The sequence below is a fragment of the Panthera tigris genome, chromosome C1 (genome assembly GCF_018350195.1).
Source record: "Panthera tigris isolate Pti1 chromosome C1, P.tigris_Pti1_mat1.1, whole genome shotgun sequence".
NCBI lineage: Eukaryota > Metazoa > Chordata > Mammalia > Carnivora > Felidae > Panthera > Panthera tigris.
This window is the reverse complement of record NC_056667.1, coordinates 18,343,645-18,368,751: the sequence shown is the minus strand read 5'-3', so window position 1 is coordinate 18,368,751 and position 25,107 is coordinate 18,343,645. Positions and strand designations below refer to the sequence as shown.

The 25,107-nt window shown below is 40.6% G+C and overlaps 1 protein-coding gene across 4 annotated transcripts in view; it reads right to left on the bottom strand.

Moving 5' to 3' along the window:
- Positions 1-25,107, bottom strand: part of CLIC4 (chloride intracellular channel 4) — a 64,767-nt gene that overhangs the window by 5,313 nt on the left and 34,347 nt on the right. For all 4 annotated transcript variants that reach the window (XM_042995062.1, XM_042995063.1, XM_042995064.1 and 1 more), the window contains exons 2-4: positions 23,261-23,370; positions 12,815-12,940; positions 6,006-6,112 (exon numbers count right to left, since the gene is read on the bottom strand). In XM_042995062.1, coding sequence (XP_042850996.1) covers positions 6,006-6,112; positions 12,815-12,940; positions 23,261-23,370 — 343 coding nt within the window. The remainder of the gene's footprint in view (positions 1-6,005; positions 6,113-12,814; positions 12,941-23,260; positions 23,371-25,107) is intronic.

Genomic DNA, 25,107 nt, shown 5'->3' with positions numbered 1-25,107 from the left:
ACAAGTGGAGATATTTGTACCTATTACATCTTTGTGGGAAGCTGAAAACAGAGGCAGGAACTGCGTATTGCTAGGAACATTAGAGCCATTTTATATATATATATATATTTTTTTTTTAATTTATTTTTGGGACAGAGAGAGACAGAGCATGAACAGGGGAGGGGCAGAGAGAGAGGGAGACACAGAATAGGAAAACAGGCTCCAGGCTCCGAGCCATCAGCCCAGAGCCTGACGCGGGGCTCGAACTCACGGACCGCGAGATCGTGACCTGGCTGAAGTCGGACGCTCAGCCGACTGCGCCACCCAGGCGCCCCATAGAGCCATTTTAAAATGTAAAGAAGAAACGGTAAAAATTTTTTACTTACGTAAATACCAAATTGGAATGTATGTATGTCAAACGATAGGGGACAAGCTCCAGAACAAAGAACTACCTATTTTATTAATAAAAGGTCACTCCAGCCATAGCCGGAATCAAGTTAGTTTATTTCTTAGAGCAAACAGTTAAGCAGGAGGGCACTAGAACCCAGTAAAATAAAGTTGAGGAGTTAGCAGAACTCAACTGCAACCATGGAAGTAACAAGGAATTAAGCCATTTAAAAATAGATCAAAAATTCAAAGGCAATTAATATAACTTTTTGATTACATCCAAGTTACCACCATGCACACAGTCATCTGAAATGTCAAATTTATAAATTAACAAGAGAATGAAATGTGAGAAATAGGCAGGTTAGTGAGGAGTCCAGGGCTTGATGGAAAAATTTTCACGGTTATACTTAAAAGGGCTGGGGACGGGCCAGCAGAATCTCAGGATGGTAAAAATAAATAAATAAATAAAAAACAAAGATTCAATATGCTTCCTATCAAAATCAATGAACACAGAATAAATACACATTAGATACAATGACTTGTTCTTTGATGGGTTTATAGTGAACAGAGTCACGGCCTCTATGGAGGAGAATACTGCCTGAATTCAAACACTGAAACAATGTCTCCAATGGCACTTGAGGGGAATGACAAGTCTGGGCAAGTCTATGATCTCCAAGCTACTCTAAATTCATCCTTTTCCTGAACTGGTTTTCAAATGTATCCAACAGAAAAATAAAATATCCTAAATCTACAATATTTGAAACATAATGCTTATCGTCCCAGAGATAATAAGGCACAGACTAAACTTAAGAACCTAGCCAAACATTACAATTACTATTCTTTCCATCCTTTTGGACTTAGTAAAGCATCCACAATGAAGTTGAACTGCTGGACCTCATTAGAATGTGATTATTCATTAAGAATCTCAGAAAAAAGGGTATAGTAATGAAAACAAAGAACGCTGAATTACTTTGATTCCATTTTTTATGAAACAACACAAGGAAGCCCAACAAAACAAAGAAAAACAGAGGTGCCGAGAGGTACTACAGAGCATCAGTCAATAAATGTAATGAAATTTTGAAGACAAACCACGAAGGAATCTAAAGCTAAGAGAAAGAAAACGTCAACATTAACCACTAGAAGGCAATAGCAAGCCATGAGAAAGTAGCTCTTGTCTTAGCACTGTTACTCTAATACCCCTCCTGTGGTAATGCTGATATCTCTACGAAGGTATTTCAAAAGCTCTCCAAAAAAAATTAGTACTTAATTACAATAGAGGCCATACAATTAGTTTTAAATTAATTCTGAAAATCAAAACATCCTTTCTTGCCTATGAAAATATAGCAAAAATTTTCACACACACACACACACACACACACACACACACACACACACGCACACACATGCCAGGGTCAGAAGTGTGGGGAAATGAATACTCATCACATTAGTGAGAATATAAACTGGTGTGGACTTTTGAGGAACAAAACCTTCTGACCTATTTAGAATGTAGCACAAGGACACGGTGACTGGCATCACTGTTTGTGATAATAAAAAACAAAACAAAAAACTTGAGACAATCTATATGACTATCAACAGGGAAATAATTAAATAAAAATCCTTATTATGGAACACATTAAGCAACATTTCTAAAAACTGAGGTAGATCTATGATCTCCAAGCTACTCTAGATTCATCCTTTTCTTGAACTGGTTTTCAAATGTATCCAACAGAAAAATAAAATATCCTAAATTTACAACATTTGAAACATAACGCTTGTTATGTTTTTTGATATGGGAAGACTTCTACAACATAATATGTGAAAAAGACAATAGCAGAATGTAAAACACACATAAATACACACTCATATACAATGTTTGCAAAATTACATAGAAAAAAGGGTGAATACTAACTGTTGGGGAAGAATTTATATAAGGTTATTAAGAAGGACACTGAAATTCCATTAAATTTATTTCTAAACTATTGTAACTTTTTTAGTAAGCATACATTACTCAATCACTGTATAATTTGAATGAGTAAATGCAAGGCAGGAAGCATGAAATGTAACACGATCATGCTAATTTCAATAAAGGGTAATCTTACACAATTTTTAAAGGCCAAGTAGAAAATAGGGAGTGGTAATGAGTATTTAAAGATGATTAAATCTACAATTCGGTTACATAGTTACAATGGTGAACAACCACCCTCTGATTCCACACACTTCCACGGGGGGGGGGGGGGGGGGGGGGGGGGGACGACAGCCAAGGAAGAGGGGAGGAAAGATGAATTTTGAATAAAAAGGAACTAATTAGAACTTACAGAGATCCCTTGCCTCCATTTAAAAATAGGAATTTGGACACTATGAAATATGCCTCAGAACATATAATGGCGGGTTTCATCACTGCCAATTCATTGAACTCTTAAGAATATTATAAATATCAGGGTGCCTGGGTGGCTCAGTCAGTTAAGCGGCTCTTGATTTCGACTCGGGTCACGATCTCACAGTTAGTGAGATCAAGCCCTGCGTCAGGCTCTGCGCTGACAGTTCCAAGCCTGCTTGGGATTCTCTCTCTCCCTCTCTCAAAATAAACAAACATTTTTTAAAAAAAGACTATTATCTAAAGTACCAACACCCTAATAAATTACCTATTAAACAGTTACATTTGGGAACTTAATAATTTATACAAATTAATGAAATCCCAGAACTGAAGGAAAAAAAAGTAGATCTGGACAAGTCCTACCTAATTCATTCCCATGAGAGGAATGACTATTAACTTCTTTTAATGCTTCAAAAGATTACACAAATCTTCTCCCAATCAACTTGGACATGTTACCAAAAGAATTAACCTTTCTCTCCCTTCCTTCCTTCCTTCTTCCTTGCTCCCTTCCTCCCTCTCTCCAGGCCTACCATATTTCCCTTTATTGTATTCTTTAAACCCTATTTGTTTATTTTCTACCCAATCTAAGTGCTGACCCTTCTCGTTCACTGGCCCAATACTGCAGTATCTAGACATCTAATCCCTCACTTAGAATTAGGTCTTAAAAGGTCTTAAAACTGTTCAAACATACTGAGTTTTGTAAAATACTTAATAGGCTGGTAAAACTAATCAAAACCTTGCCTACCCGATCTACTGTGTAAAAATGACAAATTCATCTCCATATAAGCAGTTTATAGTTTGGGGGAAGAAGGAGAAGCACTAATTTCTTAGGCTTATTTAAGGCATTTTATTGCACTAAACAGACAGATAAGACATCTGAAACATGTATACACACACACACACACACACACACACATATATGCATATACTCAGTAAGCTCCACAGTAATTTGGAATACTGTTTTCTAAAGTCCCAGGGCAGTGACAGGCCCTATGGGGGAAGGTTGCTTGGCAACTGGAATTCTTATTTACCAATAGGTAATTTAATATAAAGCCTTCTAAGTTATGCACTGTCTGATCCATTATGTTGTTTGTTCTTAGTGGTTACAATTCTAAGGACAGTAAGTGTAGGTGGCTACTTAAGACAGTAACAAATTGATAGGAAAAAATAGAATACAAAGTTATACTTAAGTGAGTCACTTTCTCCCCTGTTCTCTCCCCTCCATCCCATCCCCCAAAGCAACTGTTTGGCATGCACGTGCGTGTGCGTGTGCGTGTGTGTGTTTAAGCAAATATATTTTTTCCCCTTTCCTCCCCACCAAGTGTCAAAAGAAATTCAACCACCCTCCAGTTTCCAAAGGCTATGTGGAGAAATAAAAACATTATGAATTTAACTCTGAGAGTTCAAAGAAATGCGGGCAAGAGCATCTGGATATCAAAGGGCAGTTTCACGGAAAGAAGAGTCACCTGGATAAAGGAAGGGGACAACAGAAGATACTGTGTGTGGACAGGAGGGGCTCCAATGTAACTGTTTACTTAGTATCTAAAAGGCTTAGACTGAAACATCCACCAGGAAAAAAGCCAATTACTTAGGAAAAGTGCTCCCAAACCCAAGGCAATTACTGGAACACATTTAATAGCTACAAGCCAGGGCTGGACACTAAGACTGTTCCCTCCCTCCCTTTGTAGGAAAACATCACATGCAGTGAATCTTATCCCAGAAACCATTGAAATTCAATACTAAATTATAAACTGCTGCAATTTTAAAATTTAATAATAATAATTTTTTAAAAAGCCTGAATAGCTTGGAACTCTGCCTACTGAAATAACATCAGAAAATTAGCAAGTGTTTCAACTTTTTAAAAGATGTTTATTCTTGCTTAACCAGCACTGTTATTTCCCCCCTTTGGTGTCCTTGTTCATTTGTAGCCATAAACTTCTACCCAAAAGAACCTCACCCAGGCTACCAAACTGTCTAAAACTACGATGGATTCAAGTGTCTTTAGGAGCTGGCGTTTTAGGTATTGTGATTACTTTTAATTAATAAACACTAACGTTCTCTCCACAGAGTTTTATCCAGAGAGAACGATGCTGGATGCTTTGATGCTTCTCAAAGAGAAGAAAAAGAAAAATTACTGAATGGTATAGTTAAGACAAGGTTCATTAAATGGACCCTCTTTCAAAAAGACCTCCCTTCACCATATATAGTTTCGGTAAATGAAATAAGATAGTGTCCTTTAATAAATAAAAGAAGGAATTTGGGGGCACCTGGGTGACTCAGTCAGTTAAGCGTCTGACTTCGGCTCAGGTCATGATCTCACGGTCCGTTGAGTTTGAGCCCCGAGTCGGGCTCTGTGCTGACAGCTCAGAGCCTGGAGCCTGTTTCAGATTCTGTGTCTCCCTCTCTCTCTGACCCTCCCCCGTTCATGCTCTGTCTCTGTCTCAAAAATAAATAAACGTTAAAAAAATAAAAATAAAAATAAATAATAATAAAAGAAGGAATTTATATCTGTACTACCTACCCTAAACAATACTCACCATGAAAATATGACTTAAAACTAAAATCCTATTTCAGGATGCAAGAAATTAGGAATTATACTCCCCAGTATAAATGCCCTCTTAAGAGTCCCTCCCAAAATTGCTCTTTAAGGATAATTATCATAGAGGTGCCTGGCTGGCTCAGTGGCAAGAACACATAACTCTTGATCTCAGGGTCATGAGTTCAAGCCCCATGCTGGGTATGGAGCCTACTTAAAAAAATTTTTTAAAGTAAAAATAAAAAAAAAAATTTAAAAAGGACAAGTATCACAAAGATCCATCCAGGCTGACTTTAGGCTGCCAGCACCCAAGAATAAACAAAAGATTTAGTAATAATTTAAATGAAGTTAAATCAGTCTATTCCAAACCACCACAACCACAGAATCCATGGTTTCTGATGCACCGTTAAGTCTTTGCGTAGTTCCCCTTCATGGTAACTTCTCAGAAGACTGTGGAAACAATTTGTTCAATAAACATTTTATCACACATCCACTATATGGTAGGCACTGTACCAGTAGCCACAGACAGGAAAACGACAACCTCTAATCAACTTGGAAAGCCAGTTTTTAATACTTAATGGGACTATCTGGACTCCAAAGTAACCATTTATAATCACCGTATAACGGGATTTTTTGGATTTATTCGAGGGGGTTTTTTGGTTTGTTTATCTGCAGTGGTAATCCAGTAGTCTGTGGGGTTTTTTGTTTTGTTTTGTTTTGTTTTTTTACCTTCATTAGCCTCTGGCCTTGAGTTTTTGATATATGCAGAGAATTTGGCAAAGATGTCCATTCCAGCAGTATTTGATTCTGGGTGTTTTGGTGAAAGCTTCAAGTACCTGGCGGGAAAAGGTGATAAAGGATTAGAAAGATCCTCCAGAGATCTGTTAGCGCTGAGTTCTCTCAATCCACAAACCATCGTGCTAGCAGTTACTAGACATCTTCTAACAGTTATGACTCTAAGAAATGCCATCATCTGTTTTCTATGGTATTTTTAAGATGTGTTTTTTCCTTAGGAAACAAAGCTCTGCACAGTGTTTTTGTTCGCATATTAATATTCTTGGCAAGCAAAGGGCATCCGCGCTCACTTCCATTTTAGAAATTAGAACGCTGGGGAAACAGTCTGCTTGCTCGGAGGTGGGTGCCAAGCCAATGCGGGTCTTAGAAAGAGAGCTCCGGAGCAGCACTGTCCAAAAGAACTTTCTGTAATGAAGGAAATATTCTATATCTGAACTTCCCAGTAGGGTAGCCACTAGTGATGTGTGGCTGGCTATCTGGACAGGAATTTCCATCAACCAGTGTTACGTCAAGTTAAAAAGTCCCCTCCTCCGCTTGCACCAGCCACATTTTAACTACGGAGCTTTCTCGAAACAGAGATGCCAACCAGATTCTTGGTGTGTGCCCTGCCCTGAACCACCCCATGCGGCAGTGCCAGAGAATCCCGACAGCGGGAAAGATCAGGCATTTTGGTCAAGACAAAAACAGCAGGAAGCGGACCGCTCACTTCAATCCCACGCTCGGGATTTTCCAAAACCTTCCCTGTATTAGACATTGTAAGGGTGGCACTGGGCAACAGGAAGAGAAGTTGCCCGTAATTTTGCTAACAAGTGTTCTGTTGTGTTGTTACAAAGTTGGTCTACTTTGACATGAGACATAACTTTACACACACACACACACACACACACACACACACACACACAGATGTGTATTTTGCATATTTAAGTCCCAAACACACATACTCAGTGTCTATTTCTTGCTCAAATTGGAAAATACATGTGAAAAGGCTCAGCTCCTCCCTCTTCCCTTGGGCGGAGTCGCACGCACTCAGGGAGTTGGCGGCCACAGGAATTCAGACCATCAGCACCCCAGTAGGAAGACAGATTCATCTCCTCAAAGGCCCTGCCAAATTTCCCTGGAAAGTGGGCCTGGGGGAGTAAGACTTTGGGAAAAATCTGACATGAAACTACGAACTTTGATTTCCTCAGATATTTTAGGATGCGGTCTTTCCACTTCTTTAAAATTAAAAATGAAGGTGAGGTATTTTTAGGTAGAAATTTAATTTACTTGCAAGCTATAGTTTCTGGTTAGCTTTTATATTCATATTTTTTTACATCTGCGATTCTGAAATCAGGGACAGGTACATCTAAAAATCTGGACAGAGGACTACATGGGTAAGGAGATTATAAAGTATCTACTGAATACTCATAGGCTCCATTTGTCTTTCATTTTAGTAACTCTCAACTGTTAAGCTTAAAGATGTCTCTTATAAACAGAAATATTTACAGAACAGATTCTTCAATGAACGATGAATTTCATACAGTATAATGTATACTACATTAATAATATATATAATATTTTTTTTTCCCCTCTTAACTATAGAAAACCTTACCCTCTCTTTCTCTCTCTCTTTTTTTGCCCCTGGCTTTGGGCTGAAAGAGTTAATTCCAGGTTCACCTCCCTGAAGTCCCCTCGAGTATAAAAACAACAGCCTCCAGTTTAAATGTTTTTACTGCCTGTAATACAGTAACTTCATTGATTCATTCCAAACAAAAAATAGCGCAAGGAACCTACGTGCCTCTTCAATACATCTATGTTTTCCTCTAGCCAAGTTTCCATAATTATTCTTCTTTTCCCCACCCAATATTTAGCTGTACCTACTTTTTCTAATAAAGTTCACTTCCTAATTCTCAAAATAAGAGGCGTGAAGGTAGGCTTAAATTGTAGATCATTTATATATTCATTACTCACATATATTCATTTATTCTAATTATTATGGCCCTGCACTGTCAGGCATTATTGTAGGTGTAGGGGATATAATGATGAGCACACAGAGGCATATTTACTAAAGACCTATTTTAATTAACAGGGAAGAATGAAGAAGGATTTGCAATCAGCATATCCTTAACCATATGAAAACAGATGCTATTATGATTCTTAAAAAATAAAAAACTGTCCTCTAAAGCAAGTTAGGCATACCCTACTCTTCTCCAAGACAAACCATTAAATTTGTACTATTTAATCGACAGAATACTTACAAGAGACCACCTCAAATTCTCATTTTGCCTAAAAGGAAATTCTATTCCAGAAAGCTTACATTCTTGGTCCCCAAATCCCTAGACTAGTTAAAAGTACTGGCAAACTAAAACCCAGGTTTCCTGTCTCCAAGTATTGTTTTTGCTTTTGTTTTAGGACAGATTGGGGTCTCTGAAAGATAAAGCAAATTCTAAACCAAGAGGTCCAAAATCAGTTGCCAGTTCATTTTGCGTTTCCTCAAATACTGGATTTTAACAATTCATCATTATTCACTTTCCCAAACAGCTTGATAAAGCAAAACTTCGACTGAGAACCTTCATTTCAACATTTAACAAAAAGGAAGGCAAGTAATTAACAAAAGGCTACCTGTCAGCAACACCACGGGGATGAGCATCCAGGGTACAAAGACTTTCAGATCAGTCCTTTATTCCGTATTACATCACAGACTGTGAATGGTAAGACTAGCTATGAATACTCCCATCCTTTTAGGAAAGATCTCAGGCATTTTCTTTCTCATGTGAATATAAGAATAAAGTCTGAGTATACAACACATTAAATTATCCCTGTAAATTCAACTTTCATTGTATTTCTCACTTTAAAAAAAAAACAACAAAAACACGATTAGGGGTTTAAGATTAGAGCCTGGACAGCTCAGTTGGTTGATCGGCCAACCTCAGCTCAGGCCATGACCTCGACTGTTGTGAGTTTGAGCCCCAGGTCAGTCTCTGTGCTGAGAGCTCAGAGCCTGGAGCCTGCTTCGGATTCTATGTCTCCCTCTCTCTCTGTCCCTCCCCTGCTCTCTCTCGCTCTCTCTCAAAAATATACAAACATTAAAAAAAAAAAAAAAAAAAAAAAAGAATAACCCTTTACAGAGCTCATCTCCAAAATTATCTAACTTCCTCTATCCTTCTATTTTTTTTTTTATCAGTAAGTTAGCCAAGTATACCGGTCTGCTTCAGTTAAAACTCCCAAGTTTCAAAGCTTTTTTGAAAGCTTTTTTGGCAAAGTAGTTCCTTAATTCAAGCAAGGGGAATTAGTTATATATTTATAAATACTTTCCCCAGAGGAAAAGAAAGAGAAAGTTTCTTCTATGTATGCTGGTTAACAGACCAGCAAAAAAAAAAAAAAAAAAAATTCCTGGATTTAAGCTTTTCACTAAATTCTAAACAACTCTAGAACAAACAGTTGCCTGTATTTATATTTGTCATGATCGAATCAGAAGTGCTCACATAAAAACACTCTGTTCTCAGTACCATCAAATGCCAAAAACATGTTATTAGAAATGCTAGCTTCTGGTCTGCCAGCTTGGGCAACTCCTCTGCCTTTTCTCTTCATCCAGTCTAGAAACACCAAGGCTCTCAATCAGGGAGTGAGGAGGGTCAGCAGTAGTTAAGGACTAAAGACCTTCTTGTCCTTGAGGGGAAAGGCAATGAGCCAGGGCAGTCCCTGAACGCCCTAGAACACCACAGGAAGGGAAAGGGATGCCCGTGGTGGTCCGGGAAAGAACTTCCTTCCTCCTCCTGCTCATCTTCCAGAAACAATTGTGCCCAACAGAGACTCTGCTGTTCATCAGCACCTCACAGTAGGGGCCGCAGGGCCCAGTAAGGGGAAGCCCCTGCCCATCCAAACGTGCTTTTCCAATGCATATACATAAAAACTCATCACAAGTTAAGCCTCACCTATTTCTTAAACAGGATTCATTGAATTAAGTTTGACAAACACCTTCGGTCCCACGGGCTCATCACAGGAAGCTTTGATTTCTTTCCTGCCCTTCCTCCCAACTTGAACTAGCCTACAATTTTATACTCGCTAAAGCACAATCCAACTAAAGACTTAACATTTCACCTCTTTTATAAAAGTCAAGCTCAACAACATAAAGAGGAGAAAACTAGAAGGAAGAAAATAGAGGAAACACAGGTTTTGGAAGTCATATAGGCCTGGCTTTGGAGCCAGCTCTGCCACCAGTGACTGTAAGACCATGGACAGGCTACGTAGGTTACTCGCCCTCAGTTTCTCCATAAAGTCTTTGAGAGGACAGAGATCGTCCACAAACATAATCCATAATGCACAGCGCACGGCACATAATTGGCACTTGAACGTTGGTTAATTTAAACAGCAGAGCCATCAGCAACATCAAAAAATACTCCCTTCTACAGAGTGAAATTTAAAGAAACTCTTCAGAAGAGGGGCACCTGGGTGGCTAGGTCGGTTCAGTGCTGACTTCGGCTCAGGTTATGATCTCAAGGGTTGGTGAGTTTGAGCCCCGCATCGGGCTCCATGCTGACAGCTCGGAGCCTGGAGCCTGCTTTGGATCCTGTGTCTCCCCCTCTCTCTGCCCCTCCCCTGCTCGCACTCTGCCTCTCTCTGTCTCTCAAAAATTAAATAAACATTGAAAAAAATAAAAAAAATTAAAAAAAGAAACTCTTCAGAATATAAACTACAGCACAAAAACAAGGAATATAATGGGAATAAGGCATGGGGATTAAAGAGTACACTTAGGGGGCCCCTGGGTGGCTCAGGTGGTTAAGTGTCCAACTCTTGATTTCAGCTCAGGTCATGATCTCACACTTGTGACATCGAGCCCTGTGTTGGGCTCCGTGCCGTGTGGAGCCAACTTGAGATCCTCTCTCTCCGTCTCTCTCTCCCTTTCTCTCCTCCGCTCACTTGTGCACATGCGCGCTCTCACTCTCTTTCCCAAAATAAACATTTCAAAAAAAAAAAAGAGTACATTCAGCATGATGAAAAAAAAATAAAATGATTTTTAAAAAATACCCTTAGAGAGAATTCAGCACATTGTGAACCTTTTAGGACAGAAAGATCTCCAGATACTTTTTTTTTTTCCTTTACTGATTTTTTTTTAGAAAGTTTTCCAAGTTTTAAATTATTTAAAGTGAAAAAAAGACCATCTCTGGTTAGAGTATCTCTGTGAACATGCCCAAACAAAATGAAGCTGAAATTTCTGTATATAAAAAGCAAAGTGAAAATGTGTATTTTCCAGGTCCGATTCAAGAAGCTGTGACGTCTCACAGAGCACTGAATGCTAAGAAACTTGAGTATTTTTGATATTAGTTCTACTATTATCTATTATCTTAATGTCTGTTCCCTCTGAGAAAAACAACAAGAAGGAATAATGAAAATCGTCGCTACAGTTGTGGAACGCCTAGACTGCCCATCTCTCTCCTTCGTTCACCTGCAGGATGCCACTTTTTGTTCATTAAAGCTTAAGCCAGGTATTGTCTCTTTTCTAAAGCCTTTCCTGCCTCCACTCACTTCCCTTCACCATGCCACCACCCCCTCTCCATCCATAATGGATCGCGCTTCCTGAGGGTAGGAACTGTGTCTTACTCACTACTGTATTCAGAGGGCTTTGGTTGTAGCATAAATGAGCGAGTGAGTTCTGAGGAACCAATTGTTTTAGAACCCTCTGACCCAATAATCCCATTCCTGGGAAATTTATCTGGATATGGAGAGTAAAAGTCAGATCAACTAGCAAGAAAGCCCCAGGCCAGAAGAAAAACAATTCTGTTTTCAGGATGATGGCACCAGAAAAGTCTAAAAGAAATCCATAATGCATTGAACCTATGCCAGGATTATAGCAGGATGCAACACTGCACATGTGCAATGCGGGTAACTGTCACCACAGTCCATCTGTCCCTCAAGGGTACCTCACATTGTAGGAAATATAGTTGAGTACTTCAAAATCATTAACCACGTGGGCTAATGTGCAGGGCCTGGGAATCTATAACAGCTCAAAGAAATACATAAATAAAAACTGAATCCCAGGGACACAGTCTGAAGTCAATTCCCTTGGGTGACAGCTTTAGACAGCTACCTTTAAAATGCCCTGATGAGGGGGGCGCCTGGGTGGCGCAGTCGGTTGAGCGTCCGACTTCGGCCAGGTCACGATCTCGCGGTCCGTGAGTTCGAGCCCCGCGTCAGGCTCTGGGCTGACGGCTCGGAGCCTGGAACCTGTTTCCGATTCTGTGTCTCCCTCTCTCTCTGCCCCTCCCCCGTTCATGCTCTGTCTCTCTCTGTCCCAAAAATAAATAAAAAACGTTGAAAAAAAAAAAATTAAAAAAATAAAATAAAATGCCCTGATGAGGAATCCCCCAACAACGTATTCCACACTCCTGCTTAGCCATTCTGGCTAGGTTCCATCTGAACCTCTCTCTCCATCTCTTCTCCTTCCCAAACTTCTCAGTTTGGGACCACTACCCCTCAAATAACCAGAGCTAACCTAACGTAGCTCCCACGTCTCAAACCCGCCTTCAGTGTGTACTCTTATTTAGGCTTATTGGCCGAGCCAGAAGCCAGTTCTGACAGAAGCCAGTTCTGACGTCTGTGGAGCATGAATTATAATGAATGAAGGGAAGCCCAGCCACTGCCCCTTAATGCTTGCTGTAAGAGTTTGACCCCAGGACCATCCGGAGAAAGGGCCCCAAGGGCCAGAAAAGACCAAACTTTAAAGAGATGGCAATACTTCCATGCGCATTTTCTTTGATACTCACTTGGGAGGGCATAAGACTTCTTCGAGAAATTCTTCAATCTTATTTACATCCGTTTTGACTTCATTGTTGAAAGTTATAAATGGTGGGTGGGTCCCAGGAGCCAAGTTCTGCAGGTCAGCAGGCTTCCTGTTGGGCAAAACAGTGGTCAAAACTGGATCATTTTCTACTCTGGGAAGGCAACAATACTTTAAATACTCAGAGTGGTTCTAAATGTTAAAGTATGTAAAAATGAATAAGAAATAGTACTTTTTCCACTAAGTACAACAGCTGCACTGCTCTTCTAATAAGACGCGAACCTTCACAAAGCATAAAATTCATAGTAAGAAAATCAGAAATCTTTGATTGTTAACCAAAAGACAAGCCCCCCATTCTCATTCCAAATTTAACGGAAGTGCTTATTAGAAACAGTGGTAGAGGGGCGCCTGGGTGGCTCAGTCGGTGAAGCGTCCGACTTCGACTCAGGTCATGATCTCACAGTCTGTGAGTTCGAGCCCCAAGTCTGGCTCTGTTCTGACAGCTTAGAGCCTAGAGCCTGCTTTGGATTCTGTGTCTCCCTCTCTCCCTGCTCCTCCCCCACTCGTGCTCTCTCTCTCTCTCTCTCCTTCAAAAATAAATAACATTTCGAAAAAATTTCAAAAAAAGAAACGGTGGTAGAACTGAGAGAAAACGGTCTCTAGTCCCCTGGTGGGTCTATGGCACCCGCTCATTGTGTAGACATGGCGTAAACCGTAACTTTTCTGGGTCTTCCTTTTCTTTTTGTAAAACACGGAACAAGAGCAGCTGATTCATACAGCCTTTTCCAACTACAAGATTCCAATTCAGTGCTACCAATTTTCCACTTTCCTAGAAGTCCACTCTCAGCGAGGAAAGAGATCACCAGTCAAAATGACTTCAGTACGTAAGAGATAGCATAACCAAAAGTAAGATGCAACACAGAAAGGGCAAAACAGGATAGCGAACAGGAAAGGCTTAAAATACGTATTAGATGAGAATTTTGTCCAAATTCATTAAAAAGCCATCAACAAGTCAAACAGGTAGGAGTCAAAAGAAATTGATACACGATAGATAAAGTAAGTGGACACGTGGAAAAATGTAAAAACAAAACAAAAAACCAATTACCAAAGAAATTCAAGAGGAAACTATGACGACATTTCCTTCCTATTAATTAGGGAAAACTGAAAATACGTAGAACACTGATAAAGACGGCAGAATTGGATACTTACAGGTACGAATACCACAGAACACTGGTACCACCCTATTAAAAATCACAGTGGCTCGCCTGAACCCATCAGTGAATCCTAGAATCAATAATATGACCCAATACAGTGTGATCCTAATGATAAAATACGGAGCGTACATCACCATCTAGGAGGTATTCTTACAAAAAAGTTGACCCTGAATCTAGAATCAAGTCTCTTAAGGCAGCTGTCTCTAAAATGCGGTCTAGGGGACCCTTTCACCAGGTGGTCCATAAAGTCAAAACCATTCTCATAATACTAACACGTCACTTACTTTCTTCACCCTCATTCTTTCATGCCTACAGAGTTATCCATAGACTACCTGGTGTGTGATGTCCCAAGGTAACGTATACAGAAACAGATATGAGAATCTGTCTTCTATGAAGGCAGACATGAGAGATGTACAAAAATGGAAAGCAATGCCATTGTTTCGGAAAATACATTTTTTAAGACATATTTTTTGTGATAATAATAGGTTCATGGTTGTTCTACCTAGTAAATGTTTTTTTAATTTCTCAGCTTTAATTTCTAATACAGTAAAGTTGACAGATATAACCCACACAAATGAAAGCTCCTTGAGGTCCTCAAATAATTTAAGTGTATAAAGGACTTCTGAGACCAAAAAGTTCATTTGCAGGAAACATGAGGAGTTGCTGAACAAAGTTAAATGATACCACAAAGAAGCCATCAGCCAAATACAGAATTTGGGACGTTCTGCAGTTCAACGGAATGGATTTCCACCAGTCAATGGCATGAGGGAAAAAAGTCACAAATGGGGGTTGGAAAGGACTGTTGCAGATTAAGAAAAATTTAAGAGACATAACAACCAAATGTAATGAGTAGAATTTGTTTAGATCCTGATTTGAAGAAAGCAGCCAAAGAAAGAAGATACTATGGAGACAACCAGGGAGATCGGATCATATGCTGGGGACTAGACATGATAATGGCAGTGTGGTTGGGTAAGAAAATGTCCCTACTGTTTGGAGACATACAGTGAAGGGTGCAGGGTTGGAATGACAGTGGGATTTGCTTTGAAACTTATTAGAAAAAATAGGGACACAGCAAATGGGTAAAATCTTGATAACTGAGTTGAAGTTGTGGGGAAGTTTATTCTATTCTTGTGTATGTTTGAAAAGTTTCAAAATTAAAAAGATAAACCTTAAGAAACTTAAATGTTAAAAAAGCAATATATTGCTTCAAGCAACTTTTCCCCCACATACTATTATAGCCCTTCCCTATCACAAATGCACAGAATTTAAAAGGATATCTTTTGTTTTTAAAGCTCACCCTTTTTTTGTGTGTGTGTTTATTTGAGAGACAGAGAGACATGGGCCCAAACCCATGAACTGTGAGATCATGACCTGAGCCAAAATCAAGAGTAGAACACTCAACCAACTGAGCCATCCAGATGCCCCTTAAAGGATGTCTTTTAATGCATCATGAAGGTGAAATACTTTGTCACTGAAAATAATGTTTAAAACAGTGTGTGCCCCAACGTCTCATCCCAGCTTATCAATTTCCCTTGGTCTTATTCATATTCCTTCTCTGTCCCTCTCCTTTTTTTTCTCCCTACACCCCCATTTAGGTTTAGAAAGCACTTCATCTCCTTATGACTACATTCCAAAAACAAAGAGACTTATTAATGTCTGCTTAGTCCAAATTTTCTAACTCCAAGCCCCCTCAACCCAAGCTCTAGAGCCCATCTCCCTTTCAAGCCAAAGAAAAAGAAGACGCATTTTCTATGACTTGTGTAAGAACCTAAGCTCTAAAAGAGGACTTTTAAAAGTCAAAATCTGATTTGATGTGCAATTCTGATTCCTTTCCTGAGCATACTTTGGTCTGAAAAGGTAAAGCTGAGCACAAAATGACTGGAATCACGAGAGCTGAGCAGTCTTCCGGCTGCACACATACTTAAGCAGTGGCGTAGCCTGTGAGACTCCCGAACTCATGTAAGAATCCAGGTCGGAGCAGGTCCTTTTCCAGGCGTCATTTCTTTGGTTTGTTCAGTTATTCCTTTTCACGCCTCACCCTGACCATCTGTTCATCTGTGATCACCAACGGGCCCGGCAGGTCCACGGCCGTGTCACCTTTGGTCTTCAAGCCCCCTCTCACGTTCCAGCTCACAGCTCACGACTGTTCCCAGCTACCCTCCATTTCCTGCTCAACTCGGGAAGACCCTGTACGTTACCAACAGTCCAGAAACCCTAACAGTTCAGGGTTTAAACAATTTATTTTCAAATCTCAACATTTTAAAGTTAAAAAAAAAAGACTTGTTTTGTTCCCACGTTATAAAACCTACCCATCCGCATTTTTATGACTAGCAGTCGATTAATGCCTAAATGTAAGGTAATAACAACATACGTCTGTGTGTTTCACAAATAATTTTTTCATGAACAGGGTAGAGTTAGACAAAGGGGAAGAAAGGGACTGATGCCTTAAAACAACATGGAGGGAGGGCAGCAAAATAAGTAACAGCTATTACTTCTATAATAAATTGTAACAGCTTTTAGCTCTCCAAACAAATTTATTAGAGGAGGGATAAAGCTGGCATGGCAGAGAAGAAAGAGCCAAAGACTGAATCAAAAGGATGTGGTTCAAGTCTCAAATTGAATAGTTCTGCCATCCATCCACCAGCTATGTGACTAAGGAAATCATGGCCTCTGGATTTCCTCCTCTGCACTGCGGACATAAGCCCTGCTCTGCCTGTGAAGATCAAATCAAATAAGGCCTATGAAACCGAACTAAACCAAAGTACGCAAAGGAAATCCATGACGGCTTTCAGTAGCACGCTAACACAGCATGCTGCAGGAGATGAGACAGGCAGTTTTTAAACTCTACTTGAGTCTGATGGTTCAGAACCGGCTATCTAGCATTAGCTGACTGGTAATAAGAAATCTGATTAATAGAGGCTTATAAGTGAAGTGAAACCAGGCACGCGATTACCAATGTTCTGTTCATATTAGGGACTAGTGGATAGTCCGTTTTGTTTCTGCCAAAAGCCTATCTAGATTTTGAAAAACCAAAGGTGACGAAACTATTTTCCAGGATTAAGTGTTGACGTGAAGGAGAACCATGTTAGGTCCTTACCCCAAGTGAAAGCAAATTTGAGAAGAAACTTGAATGCCTCTCGACGGAATAGCGGACTTCAAATAAATGTTCAAGTTGCAAACACTGAGGTGACTTAGAAGCTTTATCAGGTCATCAACCAAGCAGAATCTCCCCTGGCACTCCAAGGCCTCAGGTGTTGTTTGACCCACAAGGTTCACTTTACAGATGCTTCACAGAAACTTAACATTTCAGAAGCGCAGCGTGACAGACATGAAACTGAAACACAGGCAACGGCTAAACATTTCAGGCCATCCTTGGCTTATTTCATAAAAGCCCTTTAATAAATACTCAATGATTCATTCAAGCCCATTCAAATGTTTTCCTTAAGTGACATCTAGAAAAAGCAAAGTGCATATAATTCGTGCTTTGAGATACGAGCACAAATACTCTTCAATGTTTGAGGTGTCTTTTCTTTTTTTCTTAATGTTACTTATCTGAGTAGTCTTTTTTTTCTTTGTCATAGTAGATGGACAAACATATTCTATTCTCTCCCGTTTTGCTTCTAGATGAAGAAAAGGAAAAATAAAGAGAAACAAACGAATACAAGAGACAGAGGAGGAACCTCATAGGACCTAATACTTTAAGCAACTTAAGTGGCTTAACTTCAATTGAAAGTTAATTCAGTACACTTGCAACAATTGGAGAACACCGGGCAGGTGACTCAGGTCCAGCTGCTTCTTAGAAGATGAGCACAGTATAGTCCTAGGACACTGGAGCCGGTTCTTAAAGATGACCTATCTGTAACTAGCTGACTCCACTAAATGGAGAAAACAAAAATACTAAGTACGTAGACCTTATATTCTTCATTGAGTTCCTTTTGAAGGTACTGCTTTTCAAGACATAAAATTCATCCATACAAATCAAGAGAAGATTGAACACTGTATGGCAAGTATGGGGGAAAAAAGTTAACACCAAAAATCCTTGGTTTCAGAACACTGTACTCCTTTTAATTATTCTTCTCTAGGTTTGCTATAGTCTAATACTAAAGTCACCAACTGAATGAATGAGTCATGGATTCACCAAAACATACGCGCCAAGGTCCCAGTTACTAAGCATTTGCCTATGTGTCCCAATTCAACCAGTTAAAGGATTTTCTTTTGATTACATGTGGTATGCTGCCAAACCTTCGTCTACTTTAGTGTCAATCTGTGGATCAATCATGTTAAAACAAAACAGCACCCACGAACTGGTTTCAAACACAACTTCAATAATTCTTAAGAGAGTTCTTCAACACAGTTTATAGAGTTTATGCTAAGTTTAGAAGTACCTCCACCATTAATCCATTTTTCTAATTCAGCTCTTAACCACCTCAACAGGATTTACCATCTTTGAAGTCATTTTGAAAAAGAACATAAAGACGTGGCAGTGGAGCTCTCGCTCTATGACTGTCCGTGGCTGTCTGTCTGTCTCTCTCTCTCTCCGTGTTTCTGACCCTTCCCCCCGCTCAAAACACTACACATGGGGTGTACATATGATTCATAATGCGTTCATGAGACACACATCTTGATTTGTCGTGGTAACAAGGGCTTCGTGTCGCTCAAGTCAACTTTACAAAGGGAAAGAATGGAGTCTGTACCTTCCTGACTGGCCAGTAGCAGGCAATGGATGATTGCTCTAAAAGGCTGGCCTGTTCCATTCCATTTAGTCTCTCTGCATGTGTCATTCACACTGTTGTCACCACCTGGAAACCAAACTGATCTCTCAACTTGCTGAAGACAGTTTTCAGAAGGGTAGAATCACAGAGACATGATAACAAAAGCAAACTACCTGAAGAATCTAGAAATCAGATTTTGTTCTGAGTCTATAAATGCCTCTCAAGAACACGCAGAACTATCAGTTTTATAGCTCCGTGGTAACTTGTTAAATGATTACAAAATTGTTAAAGTTTAAACTGTCCTAATAATCATCCAAAACTTTATGCTATTATTATGGCAACTTACAAGCGAGTCTTACACAGTCCCTTACGAATGGTGTATCAGCATGTGAAGCAGAAGGAAATCATTTATGACAATGCAAATGATAGGCAAGTTTCAGAGGTTACGGTGGAAATGGGAAAATGGAAACGTGTATTTCCCAGACTTTTTTTTAATAAATTTTTTTAAATGTTTATTTATTTTTAAGAGACAGAGACAGAGCATGAGCAGCGGAGGGGCAGAGAGAGACGGAGACAGAATGTGAAGCAGGCTCCAGGCCCTGAGCTGTCAGCACAGAGCCCGATGTGGGCTCACAGAGCTCACAAACCGTGAGATCATGACCTGAGCCAAAGTCGGATGGATGCTTAACCGACTGAACCACCCAGGCGCCCCATATCTCCCATAATTTTTAAAAGCAGTCTTCTCCAATTTATTTATTTTCTCAGAGAACATCACAGAGGAGGGATTTTATTCACTGGTAATATACCACCACTTTGACAACAAAAAGCTGATTTCTAGGGCGCCTGGGTGGCTCAGTCGGTTAAGCGTCTAACTCCTGATTTGGGCTCAGGTCATGATCTCACGGTTCATGAGTTTGAGCCCCACGTCCGACTCCGCTGCTTGGGATTCTCTCCCCCACCCACTTCCCTGTGTGCTCCTCCCGCACGTGCATCTTCTCTCAAAATAAATAAGTAAACTTAAAAAAAAGGTTCATTTCTTAACGTTTTCATTTCTCCTCTCATTCCCCAAAACTAGAAAAGCTTACCTAACAAACATGTGACAAAATATGGCCACACTTAGATATATCCAAGTCAGGGTCTCAGCATGTGAACAGGTGTGTGTGCGCGCGCGCGCGCGTGTGTGTGTGAGAGAGAGAGAGAGAGAGAGAGAGACACAGAGACAGAGAGACAGGGGATGGGGAGTCTACTGTTGTCATTCTTCCTTCTTTCTCCTCCCCTTACCTGCCTCTCAGGCTTATCTGTGCTCCAAAGATGCTAATCGTTGATTTAAAATTTTTATAATTAAGTATAATGAAGGTAGCAGAAGTCTTCAAAGATTTTCATCACTGCCACAAACCTGTCCAGCCAGTATGATATGAGACAATGAGTTCTATTCAACAGAAGTGTCTGAAAATGGTTTGATGAGTAGTAAAAAGTACCCTGAACAGCGTTGGGTACACAGTAGACACTGGGGAAATCTCATTTTTTCCTTCCTTTTTCCTGAATTTAGAAACAAGGTAACTGACCTCCAGAGAAGACAGGCCATCTTGCCCGAGGTCCCACGGAAATAAGTGACAGGGCTCTCTCTACACGGAACCAGGTCTCTATCCCTAATCCATTGCTCCCCATTTGATGACATGTGATAACACCTTTAAATATACTCCCAATTTTAATATTTTCGTTTCTATTCATCTGAAGATCATGCTTAAATGGTGGCTGATGTAAAGCCCAAATTCCTTCCGAAGCCTGAGCACTTTTTTTTTTTTTTAATCTCCAATTCTGCAATACAATTGCAGCATGAACAGAAAATGAGGTTTAGGAATGACTCCCACTAAAGCATTAAGGCAGCACTGGCAGGCAAGCCGAGGGGGATTGTTCTAAGCCTCGCAGGGGCTCATGAATACCACCAGCACGGTCATTAACATCAATTGAGATTCAAAGAGAACGTGTCATACACTGCCAGAACGAGAAACTGGCTTGTTCTTATGGATGAAATGTCACGGAACAATAATTTTTTCAGAGCACAGAGTGGGCCCCGAAATAGCTCTCAGTGGAGTCCAACTGCTCTCCACCGGTCTGTGGGGCGGTCGGCAGTCTTCACCGAGGAATTAGACAATTACCGCGAAAAGCAGGAAAATCAGCACCGTAGGCATTTTCTCCCCCGCAGCTTTTTAGAAACGGTCCTGTCTAAAGTTTTTAAAGTTAAGAACAGACTGTGAGAGGTACTTTGTTGTTTTTTTTTTTTTTACTACAGGATGCTTGATTCCTCTGTGACAACTTCATTTCACAACGATGTTTTGAGCCAGCGTTCACTCTCTTTAAATCTGACTCAAGACTTTAAGTGTCTTAACTCACTGAAAAGGTCTGGAAGGATAAAGACCAAACCTAGATGCGACGGTATCTGCGAAGCGGAAGCTGCCGACCAGGGGCTGGAGGTGGCACGGATTCGTTACCAGGTGCTCCTTATACACGTATAACTGCCCTTGAGAAGGTTTTGGATGTACTGTAGACCCAAGATTTCCGAAGGAAACTACGAAATACAGGCTCCAGTGTCAAGTGCTGTTGGTTTCACGCAAAGCAGGACAGAAACAGACACCTTCTCTGGGGGGTGATCCTCACTGAGGAGGGAGCCTTGAATCCCTCAATCCTACCTGCCACGTGTCACTTTTCACACGCAGGGTGTATTACTCTGAGACACATACACATCCTCAAATATCAATCCACGCGCAGAAATAATGCCGCCAAGGGTTTGTACAGGAAGAGTGAAAGAGCCATTATGAGCTCACTTCCTTTCCTGAACCGGACTCCCTTCGTTTATGGCACTGTTGCTGGTCTGTGCCACAATCGCGCACTGTGTTGAGCTGCTCAAAGAAGGCTTTTTCGAAGCACGGCCGCCAACTCACTTGCTCCAAGCCAAAAATGGAATAGGAGAAATCCGTGTATTTTAAGACACAGTAAGGGTGTGTGCCTGGTAGCATGGTCTATTTTTAGAAGTTACACTGGGAAACTTGCTTTTTGAATGCATGGGTGGCGGGGGGGGAACAGTCATAGAAGGGGAACTACTTGAATTATTTCATTCTTCCAACAGCTCTGTCCAATGTGAGGTGGGCACACCTTTGAAACAGACTATAGTTTTAACTCTTACTGTCCCCAAAGGCTTACCTTACCTCTGCCTTCATACACATAATTAACGGGTTCCTGGACGACTTCCTGGATTATTTTCAGTAAATAGATTTTAAGACTCCAAAATCTCAAATAAGGGCACTAGCAGTAAGTAAAGAATAAAGTTTAAGCTACCGACAGAAATGCAGGGAATGCTAGCCTGGAACTGGAAACGGGATGATAAAACTCTCGCTTTGTGACGCCCAGAGGGATAACATGCATGACTTCTGCCACCCATGTTTTTTCCTGGACGCTGTTCGTGACTGATAATGCTTAAAAAAATGAGCAACAAGCCATATTGTTGCATGTGTGCAAGAGGCATACATTTCCACTGCCCAATCCTAGATTTCCTTTTGTTATCACTGCTCTTAACCCTTGATTTAAATCTCTTCTTTTCGGGACGCCTGGGGGGGCTCAGTCGGTTAAGCGTCGACTTCAGCTCAGGTCATGATCTCGCAGTCTGTGGGTTCGAGTCCCGCATCCATCCGGCTCTGTGCTGACAGCTCAGAGCCTGGAGCCTGCTTCGGATTCTGCATCTCCCTCTCTCTGTGCCCCTCCCCCACTTGTGCTCTCTCTCTCTCAGAAGTAAACATTAAAAAAAAAAAATTCTTTTTAATAAATAAACCAATCTCTTCTTTTCCCCTAAGTGTAAATATTCTTCACGTCGAGCCTATTTGCCGAGGAAGAACAGAGGGGCTCCTGAACACAAGGAGCCTATTACCTATCAGGGCCCTTCCCAGTCCTCTCCACTTGGGCCTGTGGAGGCAGAGTTAGAAACAACTCTTCACCGAGCAAGAATAATCACAGGGCCATGGATAATGGCTCTTATTTCACAATTATATTTAACCAAATATGGTTAAAATCATATTACAGACAGTTCCCTGTAAAGGAGAATAAATAAAATAGCCCACAGTCGTATCCGTCCTCCTAAAATCCCACTCTTGTCTTGAAGGATCCAGATAATATACACCACGAGTTTAGCACCTTTTAAATGAAGAAGCTGTCTGCTTAGAAAGTTCTTCATAGTTCCACGTTTACACTGGAAAGTCAAAGATCCTGGTGCTGGTCTTGAAGTTAAGAGTAAGCATACAGTAAGTTCCTAAAAAGACTGAGTGGCCAGTAAATGCAATTTACTGATACTGTGAGTTATCCATAATACTTACACAAGTTAAATTTGTCCACAAATCAGCTGAACTTTAATAAATGTATTTCCTTTAAAGAGCATATACATACATAGGGAGGAGAGAGGCTCAAACTGAAAACACTATACACTCAAGTTAATTTCCAACCACAACAAAATCTTACCTTTTCAGGTCCACGGTTGTGACACTAAATACAACTCCTTTGAGCCACAGAATCATGAAGAGCCTCTGGGAAAAGGGGCAGTTTCCTATGCTCTCACCATCACTCCCAGCCTAGGAAACAGAAATCAACATCGAAAACCAGGGTCAGAGGGGTGACATTCAAAACAAAAGACTTTCTTCTGACTTACAATCAGGGGTCCAAGAAGATAGCAAAAGTTGCATTACAGAAGAAGGAGTGGAAACTCAGGTTTCTGTTATTTTGTCTTTCATTTGCCTCCTCTCTTCTTAAAGATGGCCAGTCTACTATAGCACCACCCTAGAAAATTTTCTGCAAGGGTAGAAATGATCTGCATCACCACTGTTCGACACAGCAGTCGTTTGGGACATATGGCTAAAACGACTGCTTAAAATGTAGCTAGTTTGAGGCTTTTTATTTGCTTTTAATTAACTGTATGAAACGTAAGTCATTTCTTGTTCTATGAGACAGTATTCTTTACAAGGCAACATAAAGAGGGAAATTTACAGGTGTGTCTATCTCCAAAAAGTTAAATCATCACCAACCCCTCCCCATCTAAAAAACACTCATTATAAAAATCCCATATCCTGTTTTACACATTCAGGAGCAAGAGAATACCAAGATATCTTTATAATAAGCTATTTGTAATCCTACTTAATGTGAATGGAGCAGCTGATGACTATGACTTCCCCAAGCTCAATGATGAGGTAGAATTTTCCTAAAAATCAGTGGGACAAATCTTTAATTCCATCACATGTGCCCCCAAGTTTACAAAGCAGGGACAGGGGAAGCAGGAAACAGGAGGGGGGAAAGAGAGCATACTGGTAGAGAACATTCTAACACTTGCTAGGGAGAAACAGTCCTCTTCACCACAAAGGGTGGAAAAAGCCAGAAATAACTTTCGACAACTCATTCAAAGATGAATGATTCAAGTACTATTTATTATCCTAAAGTAACTCTCAAAATATTCAGAAGCCATTTCAGTAAAACGCTGCATTAGTAAAGTATTCCTAAACTAATGGGGAAATAGGGTGGAGTAAAAAAAAATAATAAAGTCGTTAACCGATTAAACACAACACAACTAACAGAACACACGGGTATAAAAGGAGGATCCCAGAACCCTTCCCTCATCAGCATGGGAGAGTTACAACTAAGCTTGGTTAAAAAAAATAATAAAAATCATTCTTGGGGCGCCTGGGTGGCTCAGTCGGTTAAGCGGCTGACTTCGGCTCAGGTCACGATCTCGCGGTCCGTGAGTTCGAGCCCCGCATCGGGCTCTGTGCTGACGGCTCAGAGCCTGGAGCCTGTTTCGGATTCTGTGTCTCCCCCTCTCTCTGACCCTCCCCCGTTCATGCTCTGTCTCTCTCTGTCTCCAAAATAAATAAACGTTAAAAAAAAATTTAAAAAAAAATCATTCTTTATCAGAAACAAAACATACACAGAATTGTCACCAGACTGACTCATATTAATTTCTAGTACTGCAACTTGCACAAATCTTGACTTCCTGAAGAAGGTCTAGTTCTTAAACTTTAAGGTGATTAAGAATAACCTAAATAAGGGGCACCTCGGTGGCTCAGTTAAGCATCCAACTCTTGATTTCAGCTCAGGTCACGATCCCAGGGTCGTGGAATTGCACTCCCGCGTCAGGCTCCACACAGCCTACTTAAGATTCTCTCTTGGGGCTCCTGGGTAGCTCAGATGGTTAAGTGTCCGACTTGGGCTCAGGTTATCATCTCACGGTTTGTGAGCTGGAGCCCGACATCAGGCTCTCTCCTGATGGTGCAGAGCCTGCTTGGCATTCTCTCTCTTCCTCTCTCTCTGCCCCTCCCCCA